The 16,641-nt window shown below is 60.7% G+C and overlaps 1 protein-coding gene across 1 annotated transcript in view; it reads left to right on the top strand.

The window, feature by feature from the left end:
* ABCA2 (ATP-binding cassette, sub-family A (ABC1), member 2) overlaps positions 1 to 16,641 on the top strand; it is a 28,961-nt gene that overhangs the window by 6,603 nt on the left and 5,717 nt on the right. Inside the window, 34 exon segments of the mRNA XM_009890297.1 lie at positions 255 to 421; positions 643 to 770; positions 1,152 to 1,256; positions 1,731 to 1,915; positions 2,014 to 2,158; positions 2,662 to 2,993; positions 3,293 to 3,452; positions 3,550 to 3,678; positions 3,970 to 4,137; positions 4,444 to 4,540; positions 4,947 to 5,120; positions 5,207 to 5,309; positions 5,960 to 6,074; positions 6,425 to 6,615; positions 6,849 to 6,999; positions 7,289 to 7,493; positions 8,019 to 8,183; positions 8,483 to 8,663; positions 8,957 to 9,169; positions 9,487 to 9,683; positions 9,769 to 9,951; positions 10,404 to 10,588; positions 10,690 to 10,810; positions 11,078 to 11,287; positions 12,470 to 12,688; positions 12,871 to 12,973; positions 13,347 to 13,675; positions 14,235 to 14,379; positions 14,556 to 14,661; positions 15,018 to 15,129; positions 15,567 to 15,627; positions 15,868 to 16,042; positions 16,128 to 16,243; positions 16,513 to 16,628. Coding sequence (XP_009888599.1) covers positions 255 to 421; positions 643 to 770; positions 1,152 to 1,256; positions 1,731 to 1,915; positions 2,014 to 2,158; positions 2,662 to 2,993; positions 3,293 to 3,452; positions 3,550 to 3,678; positions 3,970 to 4,137; positions 4,444 to 4,540; positions 4,947 to 5,120; positions 5,207 to 5,309; positions 5,960 to 6,074; positions 6,425 to 6,615; positions 6,849 to 6,999; positions 7,289 to 7,493; positions 8,019 to 8,183; positions 8,483 to 8,663; positions 8,957 to 9,169; positions 9,487 to 9,683; positions 9,769 to 9,951; positions 10,404 to 10,588; positions 10,690 to 10,810; positions 11,078 to 11,287; positions 12,470 to 12,688; positions 12,871 to 12,973; positions 13,347 to 13,675; positions 14,235 to 14,379; positions 14,556 to 14,661; positions 15,018 to 15,129; positions 15,567 to 15,627; positions 15,868 to 16,042; positions 16,128 to 16,243; positions 16,513 to 16,628 — 5,492 coding nt within the window.

Here is a 16,641-nt window from a genome sequence, read left to right as displayed (position 1 = left end):
GGCCCCTGGGTGCCTGGTGCTGGGAGGAGGATGGAGGTGGCCCTCAGGGACACATTGAGGAGCTGGGGCTCTCCTCTGTGCCCCTGGCATGGTGGAATCAGTGCGCAGGCAAGGGCATCTCCTGGGGCAGCGGTGCCACATGGCAGGCAGCGCTGCTGCCCCATGCACCCGAGGAGCTTGTTCCCACCAGAGCTCTGTGGAGGGTGTCTCCATCCCCCTGCCCCTGAAGCCACAGTGGTGCTGGGCTCTTGCAGGGTGACGCAGCTCCTGGAGCACCTCAGCGAAGTGGTGGAGCAGAGCAGCCTCTTCGACTCGCAGCACCCGGGGCTGGAGGAGGAGCTGGAGTCACTGCGCCAGCGCCTGGAGGCACTCAGCAGCAGTGAGCCCAGCTCCATGGAGACCCACTTCAACAACCGACCAGGTAGGCTGTGTCCTGCCTGTGCCTCACTGCCTGCACAGGCAGGGATGGAGGTGCCCACCTGCCAGGCACCCAGCGATGTGGTGGCATGTGACAGTGCCCTGCCACTGTCCCATGTAGCTGTGTGCCAGGCAGGGCTAGCTGTGATATGTCCCTGCGTGGGACTGTGCTATGTCCCCAACACTGGCAGGCTGCTCTGATGCCCCTGCCTTGCTCCTTGCCAGGATCCAGCTTCACGTTGGCGTGGGCAGCCAAGGACCAGGGCGAGCTGCACCGCTTCCTGACACAGAACCTGTCCCTCCCCAACAGCACGGCCGAGTTCCTCCTGGGCTCCAGCATCGATATGCGGGAGGTGGGTGACAGCCTTCAGGAGGTGGGTGACGGCCTTCAGGAGGTGGGTGACAACCTGCAGGAGGTGGGTGGTGACCCACAGGATGTGGGTGACAACCTGTGGAAGGTGTGTAACAGCCTTTGGGAGGTGGGTGACAAACTGCAGGAGGTGGGTGACAGCACAACCCTGCAGGGCCAGCTTTGCTATTGGTCCACATTGCCCCAGCGAATGGGCACGTCCTGATCCATACTAAGCCCTGACCACCAGATCTGCAGGGTGGAGGTCAGCGGGCACCTGGCCAGGACTCATCCTACCCTGCCACCCAATGCCGAGGCATTGCTGGGCAAATGGGTGCTTCCCTTCTCGGCACACCTGGCAGCCCCACTCCTGTCCCCGGTGCAGGTGTACCGCCTGTTTTTCGGTTCCTTTCCTTTGGTACTCGATGAGACCCATGAACGAGACCTGTGGGATGGGTTTGGCCCTGGTGAGAAGATGACGCAGCTGGAGGTGAGGAGCGGTGAGGAGGGGACGTGGTGGGGCAGAGGTCATCCTGTGTGTCCCGTGCATGTCCCACCACAGGGCAACCTGGGGGTGTCCATCCCGGCAGAGGGGATGTGATGGGATGCTGTCAGGTGGCCAGAGCAGCACCCAGGGATCGCTGGGTCCTATCCCGGTGCTGCCACCAGTTCCCCCAGTGCTTCCACACCAGTGCCTGTGCCTCTGTTTCGCATCGCAATGGGTGATGGCACCGCCTGGACAATGGCTGTGGAGGGATGGGGGGATATTGTTCCCTCCTGTGGCTGGGGTGCAGGGGACCCATGCTCCCCCCATCTGCACATCCCCTATTCTTCCTCTCCCCATGGAGACCATAGACATGGGTGCTGTGGGGCTGTTCACGTGTGCTTGGGGGGACGCACGAGGGTGGGCTCAGGGGAACCCCTGCACCACCAGCCACCCCACCACAAGTTGGTCCTCTTGCAGAAGAGTCTCCCCAGTGGCTGGAGGAACCTGCGGGAAGGACTGGTCCACAGGGCACTGCGGGACCCGGCGGCAGCCCCGCGCCGGCCAGCGCTGCTCCGCCTGCTCTCCCAGGCCCTGGGCCTCGCCAGTACCTCCCCGGCACCCACCACCTCCGACAACCCCCAGGCCTTCATCACTGAGATGGAGGTGAGCACCTCGTGTGGTGAACCGGGTCATGTGGGCAGCTGCTTTGCCAGAGTGGGCACCACTGCCGTGCCCCTGCATCTGGGGCTGCATCCCCATGGCTCCCTGCCCTGTAGGGTGTCCTCTTCACCGGGCCGGTGCTGGAGCAGGCCTGCAGGCCCGCCGGCGCCGCCCGCCGGGAGCGCTTCGCCCAGCTGGCCGCTGAGCTCCGGGACCAGCTGGACACCCCCAAGATCGTCAGCAGGGTGAGATTGAGGCTGTGGGATGGGCCTCCCACTGGCTGTGGGACAGGGACAAGTCCTGGGCAGGGTTTCTGTACTCGCCAGGGGATGTGTGGGGACAGGGGGCTCTGTGACATGACCCAGTCCCTCCTGGTCACCCTTTTACCTCACATGGGACTGGCAATGTCCCTGGTGGCACAGCTCCTCAAGGCTGGCTCTGACGTCCCCCTCCTCATCCCACCCAAGTCTTACATGTCCCTTGCGGTCACAGAGGACCACCCTTCCTCCCTGTGGGACATCTCGTGTACCCTAACAAGGCCCTGCCGGCATTTGCCTGCACTCCCACTGCCTGATAGTCATGGATGCACGGCAGTGAGTCTGGGGTGCCAGCTGGGCACAGCTCCAACCTTTTAACCACTAAAGCGGACGTGCCGCGCTGCTTGGGGCCCCCTTGGTCGCCCTCCTGCTGGTGAGCAGGGCTCTGTTGCCCCATCGATGGGTAACCCGTTGCCTGCTTGTCCTCACAGCTGAAACTGGATGAGGTGAACAGCACGGCTGCCCAGCACCGCCTCCGGATCCTCCTGGAGGACCTGGTGGAGATGGAGAAGGTTCTCCGTGATGTAGACATTCTCTCGGCGCTGGCCAGACTGCTGCCTAGGGGAGCCTGCACCAGCAAGGCCCCGCTGCCCACTGCCAACAGCACTGGCTGGGCTGGTGCCAACACCACGTCTGGCAACACCACGACGGAGGAGGAGGGTGCTGGCGGGGACCCGGCCGGCAGTGAAAACCCCCAGGGACAGTTCTCAGCATTCGTGCAGCTCTGGGCTGGGCTGCAGCCCATCCTCTGTGGCAACAACCGGTAGGAACCCTGGGGGCTGGAGAGGGCTGGATATAGGTGCTCTCTGGTTGGGACAGGGATGTGGGAGAGCCCACCCAGCCTCTGCCAGCAGTCAAGGGCCCTGGTCATGCCTTGATGAGCATCTGGGAGATGGATGCTCCACCACATCCTTGTGCTGCAGCCGGGGAAGCTTCCTGTGCTGGGCAGCACTGTGCTGACACAGGAGTTGGTGTGAAATCCCCTCCTGGGCAGGGGTGGGGGCTACCTGCAGTGAGGGGTGCTGGGGCTGGAGCGGTTGGTAGCCTGAGCCCTCTTTGCAGGACAATCGAGCCTGAGGCGCTGAAGCAGGGCAACATGAGCTCACTGGGCTTCACCAGCAAGGAGCAGCGAAACCTGGGCCTCCTCGTGCATCTGATGACCAGCAACCCCAAAATCCTGTATGCACCAGTGGGCACTGAAGTGGACAAGGTCATCCTGAAGGTAAGGGTGCAGAGACTGGGACCCCTGTCCTTCCTCTCCCACCAGCCCCACTCTGCAGGGGTGCCTCTTTCCACGGTGTGACCTTCCTCCCCACCAGGCCAATGAGACTTTCGCCTTTGTGGGCAACGTCACCCACTATGCCAAGGCATGGCTGAACATCTCCCCCGAGATCCGTGCCTACCTGGAGGAGGGCAGGCTGCAAAGGCGCATCCGCTGGCTCCAGCAGGTAGGATAGTGCGGTGGGGACCAAGTCTGCCTGGGCTTTACTGCCCTGGAGGTTGGAAGGGGGTGTTCTGCCCCCAGGCACCTCATAGCTTCTTCATGAGAAGCTCTCAGGTGCTCCTGAGTGCCCACCCTGCTCTTGCTAGGACCAGGCTGGTTCCCTGTGCCGGGTGGATGCTGTCCCTCCATTCCCAGGAGGAACATTGGGTCCTGTCTGTGTTCATGGGGAGGGCAAGGGGCTGAGAGGCTTGGCATACCCCAGCTTCTCCCTCCTGTGTTTCCCTCTGTGACCCAGTTCACCGCTGACCTCCACAAACATCCAGAGATCTTGAATGTCTCAGACAGCGATGTTCTTCACAACTTCCTCAGCGGCAACTTCTCCCTGCCCAACGCCAGCGTCCTGCTCCAGCAGCTGGACACCATTGATAATGCCGCCTGCGGCTGGGTCCACTTCATGGCCAAGGTGAGTTTGTGCCTGCCTGTGGGAACATGGGTGCTGGAGTGGCACCCACTGCCCACAGCTGAGGCTCTGTGGGGCTCAAGAGGGGTCAGGTCCCCTAAGGCCATGGGATGGGAGCCCTAGAGGAGATAGTGGTTTCTGCAGTGTCAAGAGCTTTGGGGTAGTTGTCAACAGTGGAGGTGTGTCCTCCACTGTTGACTCCAAGGGCTTGCAGGGTGGCTGTGGGTGGCAGATGCTGCACTGTATGCAGGGACTGTGTGTTAGGCCCATCAGGGGCAGTGAGGTCTTACTGGCCTTCCCCTCCACTAGGTCAGCGTGGACATCTTCAAAGGCTTCCCAGATGAAGAGAGCATCGTCAACTACACGCTGAACCAGGCCTACCAGGACAATGTCACGGTCTTTGCCAGTATGTCCCTGGGAACCATCCCCTTTGCTGGGCCCCCTGAAGCCATGTCCTTCTCCAGCTTTGCCCTGGGCTGGGGCCACTGGCTTTGGGACATGGCTCCCTTGGTGCATGCTTTGGGTGGATGAGCAGACCGAGCATCTCGTGGTACCCATCCTCTGCCCCTGGCTGAGCCCTGCCGGGCACAGCACCCTGCTGCTGTCCTGGCTCTCCCACCACTGCTGCATGCTGTCCACATGCCCTCACATCCCATGCCAGGGCCATGCCCACCCTCCTCATCCGTGGCGGCCCTTGTGATGCCCTTGGTCCTTGGGACACACTGACGCACTCCATGCCCCTGCCTGTCACTGCGGTCCGGCCGGTGTGGCCATCTCCTGTGATGCCAGCAGGCCTCTCCCACTGCCCGCAGGCGTCATCTTCCAGACCAACAGGGATGGCTCACTGCCCCCACACGTCATGTACAAGATCCGGCAGAACTCCAGCTTCACGGAGAAGACCAATGAGATACGGCGGGCTTACTGGCGGCCCGGCCCCAACACCGGCGGCCGTTTCTACTTTCTCTATGGCTTCGTCTGGATCCAGGGTGAGTGCCAGCTCCCTGCCACAGCTGCCCATGAACCTGGCCCCTGCCCACACTGCCTGCTCAGCTTGGCCTCTCTTCCTCCCCAGACATGATGGAGCGTGCCCTCATCAACACATTTGTTGGCCATGATGTGGTTGAGCCTGGCAACTATGTGCAGATGTTCCCGTACCCATGTTATACCCGGGACGAGTGAGTAACACCTGTGTGGGCAGGGGCAGCACCTTCCCTCTTCCCATTTTCAGGCTAGGACACTTCAGCTGGGAAAAGGGAACAAGTCTGGGGGCCTGAGAGAGGTTGGTGATATTGGGAGTGATGAGCAACCAGTTAAGCCCTGTTCCTTGGACCACCAGGCTAGGCAATCAGGGGAAGGATTTTGTGCCCAGTTTGCAGCTGAAGCGAGGAACTCAGGGCTGCGAGGTGTCTTGGAGGCTGAAAAATTTGGGGAGAAAGAGAGTGTGGCAAATAGATGGCACATGGATCTGTTGGTGGTTATTGAATACAGTGGTCTGGAGGAAGCACCTGGAGAAGTCCCAGAGCTACCAGCCCTCCAGGGCAGGAGGGTGGATAGGGCCCTGTCCACACCAGGGTAGGCAGGGCACTGGGCTGATCCCATGGCTGCTGCCCACCTGCCTGCCAGGACCTGACAGCCAGGACACTAGATTGTCCTGTGGGCTCGTTGGAGAAACTCTTTCAGGGCACTAAGGAGCTGCTGGACTGGAGGGCTGGTTGTCCCCGGGTGGTGGGAGAGCCCTTCCACTTCCCTAGTGCCCCAGGGTCTCTCTGGGTCTCTGCAGTGGTGCCACCAACGACCTCTCCCCTCTCTTCCTTTACCCCACCAGTTTCCTCTTTGTCATTGAGCACATGATGCCCCTGTGCATGGTGATCTCCTGGGTCTACTCAGTGGCCATGATGATCCAGCACATTGTGACAGAGAAGGAGCATCGCCTGAAAGAGGTGGGGATGGCAGGAGAGATTCCTGGGGAGGACTGGCATCTCTGAGCTGTTAAGTTCTGTGCTGCATCCCTGGGCACCTTCCCCATGTCTCCAGGCTGTGTAAGCTGGGGTGGGTGCAGATCCCACATCCCTGTGCTAAGCTGGTCCTTCTGAGTGTCCCCAGCACAAACTCTGCCCAGCACTGGAGGGAGCTGAGCCTGTTGGCAACCTGGCACAGGGTGCTGTGGCCTGCCTGCTCCCAGCAGCCTCTGGAGACCCCTCGGTGCGGCCCATCTCCCAGCCCCAGCGAGTGAGGCAGCAGGGATGGGCAGGGTAGGAGACAGCCCTGCTGAGCAGCGTTGGCTTCACAGGTGATGAAGATGATGGGCTTGAACAACGCAGTGCATTGGGTGGCTTGGTTCATCACTGGCTTCATCCAGCTCTCCATCTCGGTCACAGCGCTCACCGCCATCCTGAAGTATGGCAAGGTCCTGATGCACAGCGACGTCCTCATCATCTGGCTCTTTCTCGCCATCTATGCAGTGGCCACCATCATGTTCTGGTGAGCTGCATGGTCCTGGTCTGTGGGGTGAGGGGGCACGGGCAGTGCCAGAGTCCTTGTGCCACGGGGCAGGGGTGCGTGCAGCTGTGTGGGCAAGGGCTGGTGGAGGGGCACAAGTCCCCCCAGCCAGGTGATTTGAGGGGCCAATTTATCACCCTAACACCATCAAAATCAGATGGTGTGGGGAAAGCTCTGGTGGGGTAGGATCCAAGGTGATGCTGTCCTCCCCTCAGCTTCCTGGTGTCGGTGCTCTACTCCAAGGCCAAGCTGGCCTCTGCCTGTGGTGGCATCATCTATTTCCTCAGCTACGTGCCCTACATGTACGTGGCCATCAGGGAGGAGGTGGCGCATGACAAGATCACAGCCTTTGAGAAGTGCATTGCGGTGAGTTGGCTGCAGCTGCTGGGGAGGTGCTTGGCCCCAGGTTTGCTCCAGGCACTCCATGTCCAGTACACAGGCCACCAAGCTGTCACCAAGCCCTGGGCAAACGTCTGCCTGAACCAACTCCCCATGGGGCTTTGGAGGCATCTCCAGAAGGTTTGGTGCCTCCCAGGGCAGGGACCATCTCCACGGGGCTGGGTGGGCAGCACTGGGTAGGAATTCACCCCAACCTGTTCATCCAGAGGTGGCCTGTGGTTTCCACTGATGTCTCCTTCCCTCCACCTCTCCGCAGTCCCTCATGTCCACCACAGCCTTTGGGCTGGGGTCCAAGTACTTTGCACTGTATGAGGTGGCCGGTGTGGGCATCCAGTGGCACACCTTCAGCCAGTCGCCTGTGGAAGGAGATGACTTCAACCTCCTGCTGTCCATGATGATGCTGATAGTGGATGCTGTGGTGTATGGGGTGCTCACGTGGTACATTGAGGCTGTGCACCCAGGTACGTGCGGGCAGTGGGGTATGAGGGCATCTCTGATCTTACAGGAGCCTCCTTGCTGGGTACGCTGCTAGCCCCTGGTGGTGCTCAGCCCTGACATGGTGGGATTTGGCACAACATGCTTTCAGGATCCCCTGCCTGTGTTCTGTTGGGAACTCCAGTTCACTGGACAACTGTAACAAAACAATACGTCCATGGCTGGAACACTGTTCCTCTTCATTGTCCACCTGGGAAGGAGTCTCACCTGCTTCCTTTGCTTTTACTTTCCTAGTAGAGCTGAAGCGTGAGCCAGGCCCAACCTGGCTCAAAGGCTCAAAGAACTTTGCTTCCTTGCATAGCACAGCAGTGTCACCCTGAGCACAGCTGGCCAGGGCGCTTGCAGCCTCCACCCCACAGTGACGTCCCTGAGCTGGGAAAACCCCATGCCCATGCCCTTACCTGCGCCAAGCTCTGCCCTGGCCCTCGACTGGCTTCTGCACGGACGTGGGTGTAGGGCTGGCCCTGAATCCATAGAGGTTGTGCTTGCAGGCATGTTCGGCTTGCCGCGGCCCTGGTACTTCCCCTTCCAGAAGTCCTACTGGCTGGGCAACGGGCGAGTGGAGACCTGGGAGTGGACCTGGCCGTGGTCCCGCACCACTCGCCTCAGCATCATGGAGGAGGATCAGGCCTGCGCCATGGAGAGCCGGAGGCTGGGTGAGGATGGATAGGGGTGGTATGGTTTGGCACAGGGATGGCCCTGGCTCTGCTGCAGGGTCCTGCATGGACCCCTGTGTGTCCTCTGTGCCCTTCTCAGGGCATGATCCTGGGCCAGGCACTGCTGCCACCCATGGTGCGGGAGGGAGGAAGCTGGTGAGAAGCAGAGGGGAAGGGGCTACAAGCCAGCACAGGCACTACGGGAAGAAGGAGGGGAGGTTCATCCCCTGGGGAGCCCTGCTCCAAGCCTGGCCTCCCTGCCAGCCCTCGGGCTCTTCACCATCCCACTTTCACGGCAGAGGAGACCCGGGGCATCGAGGAGGAGCCAACCCACCTCCCCTTGGTCGTCTGCATTGACAAGCTCACCAAGGTCTACAAGACAGACAAGAAGCTGGCGCTGAACAAGTTGAGCCTCAACCTCTACGAGAACCAGGTGGTGTCCTTTCTGGGGCACAACGGCGCGGGCAAAACCACCACTATGTGAGTGCTCATCAGGGCAGACAGGTGCCATATCCTTCTGGCCAGCTGCAGTGAGTGGGGAAGGTGCTGCGTGATGTCCTTGCAGGGCCCTGTGACATCTGGTGCCATGCCCAGGGGGCAGCAGTGTGGATGTGCAGGTTGCACAAAAGGGAGACAGGCAGCAGGTGCATGGCCTAGCCCTGACATTGCTCTGCCTGGGGCCCAGCAGATGCTCCTGGAGGTGATGGTTGGGATTGGGACCAGACGGAGGAATAGGAGGTCCCTCACATTGTTGCCTTTCTCCATCCATCCAGGTCCATCCTCACCGGCTTGTTCCCTCCGACCTCGGGCTCCGCTACCATCTACGGCCACGATATCCGGACAGAGATGGATGAGATCCGGAAGAACCTGGGCATGTGTCCGCAGCACAATGTGCTCTTTGACAGGCTGACGGTGGAGGAGCACCTCTGGTTCTACTCACAGCTCAAGAGCATGGCGGAGGAGGAGATCCGCAAGGAGATGGACAAGTAGGCACCCCCCCAGGTCCTTTTGCCCCATCCGTGCCTTTTGCGTGAGTGGGTCCTTTTCCTGCTGGCTGTGCTGTGGTGGGTGATCTGGGAGCAGAGGTGTCCTCTGGACCAACGCCACCAAGTGTTTTCCAAAGCTTGGGGTATCAGGCTGTGATATCAGCAGAAGATGCTTCTGTAGCCTGGCTGCAGCTGGGCTGTCCCAGTGGCTGAGAGCCATAAGTACCACTTGGGGAAGAGGCATCACATGCTCCCTGTAGGCACTGGGCGCTGGTACGGCTCCCCTAGCATCCCTGGTGCTTCTGCTCTGTCCCCAGGATGATTGAGGACCTGGAGCTCTCCAACAAGCGCCACTCTCTGGTGCAGACCCTCTCAGGGGGCATGAAGAGGAAGCTGTCGGTGGCCATTGCATTCGTGGGCGGGTCGCGGGCCGTGATCTTGGATGAGCCCACGGCTGGCGTGGACCCGTATGCACGCAGGGCCATCTGGGACCTAATTCTCAAGTACAAGCCAGGTGAGCGGAGGTGGGCAGAGCCCAGCATTGCTCCTCTGGCTGCGGTGGCCCTGGCCTCTCTGATGAGGCTCTGTGCCACTGTCAGGGAGGACCATCCTGCTCTCCACGCACCACATGGACGAGGCAGACCTACTGGGTGACCGCATCGCCATCATCTCCCATGGCAAGCTCAAGTGCTGCGGCTCTCCGCTTTTCCTCAAGAGCAGCTACGGCGACGGCTACAAGCTGACGGTGGTGAAGAAGCAGTCAGACACCAGGAATGGCACAGGTCTGGGGGACAGCGGGACTCCATGTTTAAAGGAGTAAATAGGACCAGCCCTTCTTCAGCCCAGGAAAGCAACGAGAGGTCAACACCCAAGTGCTCCCACCCCGAGTCTCCTTAGGCCATGTGGAGGGCGGAGGGGGATGGGGTAGGGGTGTAGGTGGTGGCATTGCTCAGCCTTGATTTCTCCCATCTGGGGCCCAGCTTAGACCCTGCGTAGTGGCATTTGCCTCCAGGTGCTGGTTCTGTCTGGCCTGTGGGCTGACCACCAAGATGTCCAGTACAGGCTGTGGTGCAGAGCGCTGTCTCCAGGCCAGGCAGGGCAGCTGGGAAGCTTCCAGCACCCTGTGATGGAGGCTGCAGGAGCATCTGCAGTGCTGGGGTGTAGTGTGGACTTAGTGGGTCCTGGTGGGAGGCTGCGTGAAAGGTGACCAACCGATGCTGCTCCTCTGCCGCAGAGCCAGGCCAGCCACACAGCCCCCTGGCCCACTCCTCTGTCAGCCCCTGCTCCGAGCCCCGTGTCTCCCAGTTCATCAAGAAATACGTGGCCTCCTGTCTCCTCATCTCGGACACCAACACCGAGCTTTCCTACATCCTTCCCAGTGAGGCCGTCAAGAAGGGCTGCTTTGAGAGGCTCTTCCAGGTGCTCGTGGGGGCTGGTGGGGTGGGCAGGCAGGTGGTCGCAGGGGGCCATGGCACTGTGGGCACATCCTGCCCTCCTCACACCACGCTTTGCCTCCACAGCACTTGGAACAGAGCCTGGAGGAGCTGGACCTCACCAGTTTCGGGCTGATGGACACCACACTTGAGGAAGTCTTCCTGAAGGTTTCTGAGGAGGACCAGTCTCTGGAGAATAGCGACGTGGGTACGGGCGGCAGGGGGGCACATAGTGGTGCTGGAACTGGTGAGGGGCTCTGTGCCTTGGTGTGGGCTTCACGGCTCCTCTCTGCTTGCGCGTGGCTGCAGGACTCTCCTTTCCCAAGGGAAGGAGTCGTCTCCAGCAGAGCCCATGCCAGGCAAGGGCAGCCAGCCTCTGCTTCACTACAGGTTTCCAGAGCAGATCAGTCCCTGCTCCGTGCTACACGGAGGCGAAGGGTAGCATGGTCAGTGGCAACTCCCCTTCTCCTTCCAGACATGAAGGAGTCCAAGAAGGATGCCCTGCGGCCACCTGCCCCTGAGCTGGGCCCAAAGCCTGAGGCCAATGGGGAGCCCCTTGCTGAAGCAGCCATGCCGGAGAAGCCTGAGGTCGAGCTCAGCAACCTGGTGACCTGCTCCAAGCTGGCGCAGTCACAGGCATCCCTGCACTCAGCCTCCTCGGTGGGCTCTGTGCGGGGCGATGAAGGTGGGGCTTATTCCGAATTCTTTGGGGATTACGCACCCCTGTTTGATAACCAGCAGGACCCCGATAACATCAGTCTGCAAGGTTCGTGCCGCCGGTGCCCGGCCAGCGGCAGGGGCCAGGGGAGGTGCTCGGCTGAGTCATGGAGGGTGGCTGGGGCAGTGGCAGCGCCCATCCCTGCACCCAGGCAGGGCAGAGCTGGCCCTGGCCTGGGCAGGCGGCTGTGCCAGGGATGGGGGGCTATGCCTCCTGGGGCGAGACCCCGCGGTGGGTGTGATGATGCATCTGCCGATGCTGCGCCCAGAGAACTGCAGCCTGGATGGGAGGGCTGGGAATGGATGCTTCCACCAGTTTGCACCCCCAAACTGGTCGCGTGGTGGGGGGGCTCCCATGCTGAGACCCAGAGCCAGCCGGTGTGGACGCAGCTCTGCCCTTTGCCTCCCTCAGATCCCACAAGTGCCACCCTGCAGACCGACCCCACTAACATGCTCGCTCCTCACGCTGGTACCTGATCGGGTTGTTTCCTCTTGGCCCTCAGTTGTCTTCCAGCTGGTGGCTTTGCCCTCCGTGCCCTGACTTGTGCTTGGGGCTCTCCCTGCTCAACTGCTGGGATTGCTGGAGGATGGAGGATGCAGGCATGCGCCCAGAGGCTGCTGTTTTATTCATAAATCCTTTTCTGGGTTATCCTGGCAGCTCTTGTCGTGATTAATTCAGGGATGCGCCACCCTGCCTCCCCAGCTAGGCCTCCTCTGAACGTTGGGATTTGGGTTGTGGGAGGCAGAGCCGAGACAGTCCTGCAGCAGAGCTCCCTGAGCCCCAGCCCTGCGCCCGCTGCCTCACTGCATGCCCCCACCCATGTCTCATCCCCCTGTTCTGACTGCGCTGACCTCTCACCAGCTGGGAGAACCGATGGAAAAATTGGGGGAGTCTGCCAAAAAGCACCAATTTAGCTTGTTTTTTAAAAACTCTTGTCTAAATTTCCTATTTTGGGCCAAGAGGAACATGCCAGCCAGCTGCCTTGCTTCATGCCGCAGTGCTGCCATGGCTCAGTGGCCATCAGGGTTGGGTGCCGCCCTGTCCCTCGGGGTGGCTGTGCCTGGCTCAGTGCCTGGCTCAGCTCCCTGGGGGCCAAGATGATTGCGGAAGCGACCATACTGGGGAGGTGACATCCTTCTCTCTTCCCAGAGCAAGAGGCGGAGGTGGAGGCAGAGGACCGCGACCTGGATGGGCAGGGGAGCTTCAAGCTGGAGGGCTCATGGCTGAAGCTGCGCCAGTTCCATGGGCTGATTGTCAAACGCTTCCACTGCGCCAAACGCAACACCAAGGCCCTCTTCTCACAGATCCTCCTGCCTGCCTTCTTCGTCTGCGTGGCCATGACAGTGGCGCTCTCTGTGCCCGAAATAGGTACGTGCGAGCCACCGACCTGCATGCTGAGGGCTACTGGTAGCCCTTTCTGCCTGCCTCAATGTGTCTGGTGGGGACACTGGCTGGGGGGAGGACGAGGACAAGGCTTGCAGGCGCTTGGCCAGTCTGCCTGTGCGTGATGGTGCTGCAGGTGTGAATGGGTTCTGTCCTTGTCCCCACAGGTGACCTGCCACCCCTCATCCTCTCACCATCACAGTACCACAACTACACCCAGCCAAAGGGCAACTTCATTCCTTACGCCAACGAGGAGCGGCATGAGTACCGGTGAGAGCCACCACTCACTGGTGACCAGCCTCCCGTTCCCCGTCCCCATCCCTGTCTCCATTCCTGGGTCTGCGATGGGGGGCAGCAGGGAAGGCAGCTCACAGCGGGGCTGGACCCAGGGCTGGCTCAGGCTTGTGGCAGAGCCTGGCTGGTGCCACGTCCCCTTGCAGAAAGCAGCCTCCATCCTCCCCAGGGTGTCTCTGGGAGAGGTGTCAGCCCTAATGCTGGCAGCTCAGCTGTGTGTGCCCGTTCAGTCATGCCTATTCAGCCGTAAGTGCTGAGGCCTTGGGGAAGTCCCAGCAGAAGATGGCCAAGGTGGTGAGATCCATGTCTCCTGCTCCTTGCTCCTCCTCACCTGCTCCTCTCCCTGCAGCATCAGGCTGTCTCCTGATGCCAGCCCCCAGCAGCTGGTGAACACCTTCCACCTGCCCTCTGGCGTGGGGGCCACCTGTGTACTCAAGACGGCCTTCAACAACACACTGGACCAGCCCATGCAGACCCTCAATCTCAACAGCAATGAGTCCAAGATGCTGGCGGCCAAGTACTTTGATGCCATGTGCATCGACTCCTTCACCCAGGGCCTGCCACTCTCCAACTTTGTGCCACCGCCTCCATCCCCAGCTCCCTCCGACTACCCCATCTCAGTGGATGAGGACCTGTTCCGTGCCTGGAACTCCACAACCTTCTCCTCCACCATCAAAGGTATCACCTGCCCTTGGTGCTTGAGTGTATCTGGGCCTTGGATTCATCTCTAGGAGGGAGATGATGTATCTCCCCTGTAGAAGCAGCTCCACGGACCCCTGGCAGTGCCTACCAGTTTGGCCTCGCCACAGCAGAACATCGCATTACTGGGCTGAACTTCTGGCTCAGCACCAGTGCTGGCCCTGGAGCACCGCTCCCCATTCAGCCCTGGCAGTGCCGGTGGAGCTCCCTGGGATGGCGACACCATCAAGAGCCCTGTGGCCAGCCTTATGTCACCCTTGCTGGGCCATGGTCCCTAGTCATTGCCTTCTCCAGCCACACTTCATGTCCCCTCTCTGAACAGCTTCTGTCCCCCCAGAATTTTTCCCCACATCCATCTCTTGGTCCCTCTCAGTCACCAGGACACAAAAGCCCTCTCACAGACCAGGCTCTGGCTGTAGGGCAGAGCAACCTTCCCTGCCCGGGCAGGACCCCTCGCCTCGGCCTCTCGCCCCCACATTGTCACAGGCAGCTGGGGCAGGCAGGAGCCTGGCTGTAAGCTGCCCTCTCTGCTCCTCAGAGACCGTGACCTCAGCCCCTGCCCTGCCCCGCATTGTCCATGAGCCGCAGATGAAGGTGGTGACGGGGGACATCCTCGCAGACATCACAGGCCGCAACGTCTCTGAGTATCTGCTCTACACTTCAGACCGCTTCCGGCTGCATAGGCAAGAGGGGAGGTTGTGAGGGTCTGCCCTGTGCCGTGGAGCAGGGGTGGGGGCCCGGGGTCTTGGGGACACCTGCCCAGGGCACTGGTGGGAGCCAGGAGCATGCTTGAGCATGGCCGTGCTCCTGGAGGTGGGGCAGAGCAGTCACAGCTTCTCAGTTGTGCCTTGGCTCGCAGGTATGGGGCACTCACCTTTGGCAACGTCCAGAAATCCATTCCGGCCTCCTTCGGGGCCAAGGCCCCTGCCACGGTGCGCAAGATCGCTGTCCGGAGAACGGCCCAGGTGGGACTGCACTGCGCCCCATGGCGGCTGGGAGATGGGTGGGCAGTGGCAGCCATGGTGGGGAGGAGAAAGGAGCACTGCCTGCACGGCAGGGACCCCTCACCCACAGCTCTGCAGCAGTGCTTTCAAATGAGGAATCTGGTGGGGCTCTCATGCCATGGGGTGCTTAGCAGTTTCCACGCCCAGCATGGTCAGCAGTGGCCTGCCCTCCCCACAGCTGGGAGCACAGGAAGCCTGCCCTGTGGCTGTCCCATCCCCTCCTTGCCATCTCATCCTGTCCCATCCCTTCTTTCCAGTACATTTGCCATAGGCCCAGCTGTCTTGCTGCCTCCCACCACTCTTCTCTGCTCCTCCAGGTCTTCTACAACAACAAGGGCTACCACAGCATGCCCACCTACCTCAATGCTCTCAACAATGCCATCCTGCGAGCCAACTTGCCCAAGAGCAAAGGCAACCCTGCTGCCTATGGTGAGGACCTGGAGGTGTTTAAGGGCAGAAGCATGTCAGGAACAGCTTTAGGGCATGGTCCAACCAGGCTCTAAAGTGCAATGTCCCCCCTTGGACCAAGCAGGCTAGTGCCCAGTTGGAGCAGGGGGTCACACACCTTGGCTATGAGATCGGGGCTAGGCAGATCTCTCTGGGGTCTTAGGCTGGAGCAGAACATCCCAAAGTGCTGCCTGAAGGCACCTAGGCTTGTGACATGTCCGAGGACGCTCTCTTCGAGCTGGTGTAGGAGGGCTTGGCCTCAAGGTGCTCGGTTGCTTCAGACAGCTCCGCTCCTGCTGAGCTGCAAGGAGGAAATCTGTTCTCCAACTCAGAGCTAGGACCAGGCAGGCTGGGGGCAAGATTTTTCTGCCCTGATCCACCTTTAACACTCCTGTGTTTGTTCTTGGACCTTTCTGCAGGCATCACAGTCACCAACCACCCCATGAACAAGACGAGTGCCAGCCTGTCCCTGGATTACCTGTAGGTCCAGGGAGTGGTTTTTACAGAGGGTGGCCGTTGCGTGGAAGGGAGGGAGCTCCTCACTGTGGTTTGCAGGGTTTTTTTTTTCTGCCGTGCAGGCTGTGGGGACACACACTGGGTAGCTGTGATGTGGGGGTCCCTGTGCTGTTCCCTGCCCTGTGCACAGCAACTGTTCCAGGACAGCACCCTGGGCAGCTGAGGGTGACAGGGTTCCTGCTCTCCTCCTTGCTCTCCATGCAGCCTGCAAGGCACAGACGTGGTGATTGCCATCTTCATCATCGTGGCCATGTCCTTTGTGCCAGCCAGCTTTGTGGTGTTCCTGGTGGCTGAAAAGGCCACCAAGGCCAAACACCTACAGTTTGTGAGTGGCTGCGACCCCGTCATCTACTGGTTGGCCAACTATGTGTGGGACATGGTGAGCAGGGCGCATGACCCCACCGGCCAAGCCCCCAGGGCCAGGTGGGTGGGTGGATAGTTACAGAAGTTTCTGTCTTCTCCAGCTGAACTACCTGGTGCCAGCCACATGCTGCATCATCATCCTGTTTGTATTTGACCTCCCGGCATACACCTCTCCCACCAACTTCCCCGCCGTCCTTTCCCTCTTCCTGCTCTACGGGTACGTTGCTCAGAGGGGTGGTCAGGATGCACTGGTGGGTCCCTCCAATGCCCCATCTGCATGGTGCCTATGCGGGCAGGATCTGGCCTTGGGGCTGCCCATCTGGCTGATATTCTGCAGCTCCTGTAGCTGGTAGGCTGTGAGGGCTGGGGTGGGAGAGCCCAGGGAGGACGGGGGTGGGAGATGGGCGATCCCAAGGCTCAATGGTTGGCACTGCCTGGTCCCTCTCCTGCCACGCTGACATGCACTCTTGCCACTCACCTTTCCAGCTGGTCCATCACCCCCATCATGTACCCTGCCTCCTTCTGGTTCGAGGTGCCCAGCTCTGCCTATGTCTTCCTCATCGTCATCAACCTCTTCATTGGCATCACGGCCACTGTTGCCACATTCCTGGCTCA

This window comes from Charadrius vociferus, unplaced genomic scaffold (assembly GCF_000708025.1).
Source record: "Charadrius vociferus isolate BGI_N301 unplaced genomic scaffold, ASM70802v2 scaffold398, whole genome shotgun sequence".
NCBI lineage: Eukaryota > Metazoa > Chordata > Aves > Charadriiformes > Charadriidae > Charadrius > Charadrius vociferus.
This window is presented reverse-complemented; position numbering and strand designations above follow the sequence as displayed.